Source organism: Scardinius erythrophthalmus (assembly GCF_964197995.2).
Source record: "Scardinius erythrophthalmus genome assembly, chromosome: 12".
Taxonomy (NCBI): domain Eukaryota; kingdom Metazoa; phylum Chordata; class Actinopteri; order Cypriniformes; family Leuciscidae; genus Scardinius; species Scardinius erythrophthalmus.
Window position 1 is genome coordinate 425,001 of NC_138232.1, and position 5,000 is coordinate 430,000.

General features: G+C 38.2%; 1 protein-coding gene across 7 annotated transcripts in view; it reads right to left on the minus strand.

Annotated features, from left to right (window-relative positions):
- caskb (calcium/calmodulin-dependent serine protein kinase b) overlaps window positions 1-5,000 on the minus strand; it is a 92,932-nt gene that overhangs the window by 11,950 nt on the left and 75,982 nt on the right. For all 7 annotated transcript variants that reach the window (XM_081381229.1, XM_081381226.1, XM_081381228.1 and 4 more), the window contains one exon: window positions 1,917-1,997. In XM_081381229.1, the coding sequence (XP_081237355.1) occupies window positions 1,917-1,997 (81 nt within the window). The remainder of the gene's footprint in view (window positions 1-1,916; window positions 1,998-5,000) is intronic.

Sequence of the window (5,000 nt, forward strand, 5' to 3'; positions counted from 1 at the left end):
TACTTTTAAATGTTCTCTGATCGTTACTTTTGAATGTTCTCTGAACGTTACTTTTGAATGTTCTCTGAACGTTACTTTTGAATGTTCTCTGAACGTTACTTTTGAATGTTCTCTGAACGTTACTTGTGAATGTTCTCTGATCGTTACTTTTGAATGTTCTCTGAACGTTCCTTTTGAATGTTCTCTGAACGTTACTTGTGAATGTTCTCTGAACGTTACTTGTGAATGTTCTCTGATCGTTACTTTTGAATGTTCTCTGATCGTTACTTTTGAATGTTCTCTGATCGTTACTTTTGAATGTTCTCTGATCGTTACTTTTGAATGTTCTCTGATCGTTACTTTTGAATGTTCTCTGAACGTTACTTTTGAATGTTCTCTGAACGTTAATTTTGAATGTTCTCTGAACGTTACTGTTGAATGTTCTCTGAACGTTACTTTTGAATGTTCTCTGATCGTTACTTTTGAATGTTCTCTGAACGTTACTGTTGAATGTTCTCTGAACGTTACTGTTGAATGTTCTCTGAACGTTACTTTTGAATGTTCTCTGAACGTTACCTTTGAATGTTCTCTGAACGTTACTTTTGAATGTTCTCTGAATGTTACTTTTGAATGTTCTCTGAACGTTACTTTTGGAATGTTCTCTGAACGTTACTTTTGAATGTTCTCTGAACGTTACTGTTGAATGTTCTCTGAACGTTACTGTTGAATGTTCTCTGATCGTTACTTTTGAATGTTCTCTGAACGTTACTGTTGAATGTTCTCTGAACGTTACTGTTGAATGTTCTCTGAACGTTACTGTTGAATGTTCTCTGAACGTTACTTTTGAATGTTCTCTGAACGTTACCTTTGAATGTTCTCTGAACGTTACTTTTGAATGTTCTCTGAATGTTACTTTTGAATGTTCTCTGAACGTTACTTTTGGAATGTTCTCTGAACGTTACTTTTGAATGTTCTCTGAACGTTACTGTTGAATGTTCTCTGAACGTTACTGTTGAATGTTCTCTGAACGTTACTTTTGAATGTTCTCTGAACGTTACTGTTGAATGTTCTCTGAACGTTACTGTTGAATGTTCTCTGATCGTTACCTTTGAATGTTCTCTGAACGTTACTTTTGAATGTTCTCTGAACGTTACTTTTGAATGTTCTCTGAACGTTACTGTTGAATGTTCTCTGAACGTTACTTTTGAATGTTCTCTGAACGTTACTTTTGAATGTTCTCTGAACGTTACTGTTGAATGTTCTCTGAACGTTACTGTTGAATGTTCTCTGAACGTTACTGTTGAATGTTCTCTGAACGTTACTTTTTGAATGTTCTCTGAACGTTACCTTTGAATGTTCTCTGAACGTTACTTTTGAATGTTCTCTGAATGTTACTTTTGAATGTTCTCTGAACGTTACTTTTGAATGTTCTCTGAACGTTACTTTTGGAATGTTCTCTGAACGTTACTTTTGAATGTTCTCTGAACGTTACTGTTGAATGTTCTCTGAACGTTACTGTTGAATGTTCTCTGATCGTTACTTTTGAATGTTCTCTGAACGTTACTTTTGAATGTTCTCTGAACGTTACTGTTGAATGTTCTCTGAACGTTACTTTGGAAAGTTCTCTGAAACAAGTACCAACATTTAAATGTTAGATGAACGTCCAACTGTTTCAGTTTCATGATCAATGTATAAATAATGTTTTTGTGCTAATGTTTTAAAAACATTATTAAAGACCAGATTACTCTGAACGAACGTTATATTAACGTTACTGGAAGAACATTTGTTCATAACTTTAAAGAGACACTTCTGAGAACATTCCCTGTCCATTGAATAATGACTCTATTGTCTTTCCAGACGAATCTGAATTAGTGTCATATCTGATGTTCCATCATTGATTGTGTTGTTGTGAAGCAGCTTTGAGTCGGATCTCTTACCCAGCAGCACCAGCGTTTTCCTCTTGAACGCGGGCAGCTTCACCACCTCTTCATACGTCACCAGATCTAGTTGGTCAAAGACTGGAGGAAAGACAGAGCTGGATCAGCGAGTGAGTGACGTGCATGGAGGGACGTGACACAGGAAATGATGTCACTCCATTCAAATGTGATGAGACATGCCGAGATGAATTCTGGGTTTGCTTTAAAACATCTTTTAATGAAACAAATGTTGCGTGAGATACTTTAATGCTTTGACTAGAAGATTCTGTCCTCATTTACTCATCATTGAGACGTTTAGCAGAATGTTCATGCTGCTCTTTTACAATAAGACCTGCAGGATGATGGAATAAAGTGCAGCACATTCTGTGTTCTGTGCTCATGCGTGTTCAGAGCAAGTACATGATGGCGAGTGATGGTTAGGGCTGCACGATTAACCACAACTAACCCGCTTTTACCGATTTGGCTCATCGCGATTATGAACTGGCAAAGGCTGTGATCATTAGTTATGCGCAGCTTGTCAGTGACGTACGGCTCAGAGTCTGAGTCGCTTATATCGTGCATTTGAAAAAGCAACACGCGTCAAACATCTTTCCAGACATGAGAAGCGTTTATGAACCTCTTGTCCAACAAAAGACAACATTAATAACACGCTTTTCCTCCAGACTCACTTCATGAGGACAGCTGAGCTCCTCCTTCTGGGAGATGATGAGCTTCTCACACAGAATGAAACGCACAACACATTATTTCATAGTATTCTAGCCAGTGATAAAGGCTATGTCGATTAATCGCATCCAAAATAAAAGTTTGTGTTTACATAATATATGAGTGTGTGTTGTGAATAATTATTTTGTAGCCTATATATAAATACACACACATGCATGTATATATTTAAGAAAAATGTGTTATTAATATATAAAATATAAATTATGTATAAATATATATACAGTATATACATGCAAATATTTCTTAAATATATACATGCGTGTGTGTGTATTTATATATATAAAATAATTATACACAGCACACACTCATATATTATGTAAACACAAACTTTTATTTTGGATGCGATTAATCGTTGCACAGCACTATTATAAATAGACTTTATTATCATGAAAATACCAAGAAGGCTTAAAGAACTCCACATGTTGTCGTACTCGTGTGTTTATTAATATTAGTTATATTAGTTTATCGGTTTTAAGTGTTCTGATCACACAGAGCCGTGCGTCACTGACGAGCTGCGCAGGAAATAATCACAGACTTCACTAATCGGTTTAATCTCGATCAGTCCTGCAGCTCTAGTGATGGTGAACTACTGTAGAGGCTGGAACACACTACATAACACAACACACTACACAACTTTTTCCCAGATTCTCATGATTTTCCGTTAGAGTCAACACACTAGTAGCCGAAAGTCAGAGTCAATGAGCAGATTTGAGTCGACAGATCTTAAAAAATCTGATCTTAGACTGATTTTTCACTTTAGACTGTGATTCCCTCCATGTTTAACATGTTTCATGTTTTGAGCTGATTTATGATCAGAGTCAGTAAGTGTGTGTTCAGATCTCTTCAGGTGTGCGGTGTCTTCCAGCCTGAAGTGTGTGTCGAGTCTCAGTCTGCAGTCCTCCACACTGTCAATCACTTCCACTGAGTTCAACATGACACATGAGAGGAAAACACAAGCTCGTTTCATCACTAGCTGATGTGCGTCACACACACACAACATGAAACACAGCAACCGCTCGTTACTTTACAGAGAGCAAAAGACGATCGACACGATTAGTTACTTACATGCGGGGCCGTTAAGGGGAGACAGCGTGTAAAATGGACAGGGGTCAGTTAAACACACATTACAGTACAGCACCACTGATTCACACACACACACACACACACACACACACACACACACACACACACTGCTGAACATGAGCCGTGCTCACAAACCAACACGCAACACTCACACACTCATCAGGCTCTCCACACGCAACTCAACAATATGACATCATCAGAGAAAACCAGCGCAACAACAGGGACGCTTCGCCTCAGTTCTGCTGTGGCAATGACTTTAGAGTGTGTGTGTGTGTGTGTGTGTGTGTGTGTGTGTGTGTGTATATATATATATATATTAGGGCTGTCAAAAGATTAATCGCGATTAATCGCATCCAAAATAAAAGTTTGTGTTTAAATAATATATGTGTGTGTACTGTGTATAATTAAATTTGTATATATTAATACACACACATGCTTATATATATTTAAGAAAAATGTGTAATTTATATTAAAGGAGTCATAACCTAGTATTACCTTGGATAGCAGTCTTTCAGGCCCTTCCAAAAAAGAAAAGTGGAAAAAAAATAAACACAGAGCTCCTCAGACCCATATTTCTGAAGGCATTATTGTCTCGCGAGATCTGATGCGATATTTTGGCTGTCGTGGACGGTCATTTTAATAATGCAAATGAGGGGCGCGTTGATTGGTGGCAGGAAGGAGGGGGGTTGACACCGCAGGTAACGCTTTAGCATATCATTCCAAAATGACATTATGGTGCCAAGTTATGAATGAACCCGACCTGGCCGCGACCGGCTTCCCGGCCAGTGTATAAGTATGAGGCGCTGTTTAGGGCTTAAATCAAACTTCATTCACGCACACATATATGAAACACGCTTGCATACATACTAAGTAGTCACACATACATGTATATGAACTCTCCACGCACATACTCATGAGACGCGAGCACACACACACACAAACTAGACTGCGCATCATATAGGCTATAAGCGTCAGGCAATCAATAAACAATAGCCGAATTCATGATGATCTCAGTCATTTGTTGTTTGCAAAGTAACGTTAGCAGCCATTCCCCATGTTTACCTCGAAGCTAATACTCCCGCTAGCATACAATAGCCGCATTAGCAGTTAGCTGCTGTTTGTTACACACAGTAGAGCAATAAAAACTCAGTCTTACCGTTTCAATTTCAGGCAAGTCTCTGATGGTTGGAATTGCACCTTTTTCCAAACAGAGCTTCGAGGCCAACTTCGCCTGATATTGCCCCAAATTTGTGTATGATTCCTGTGTGAACTGTTTAG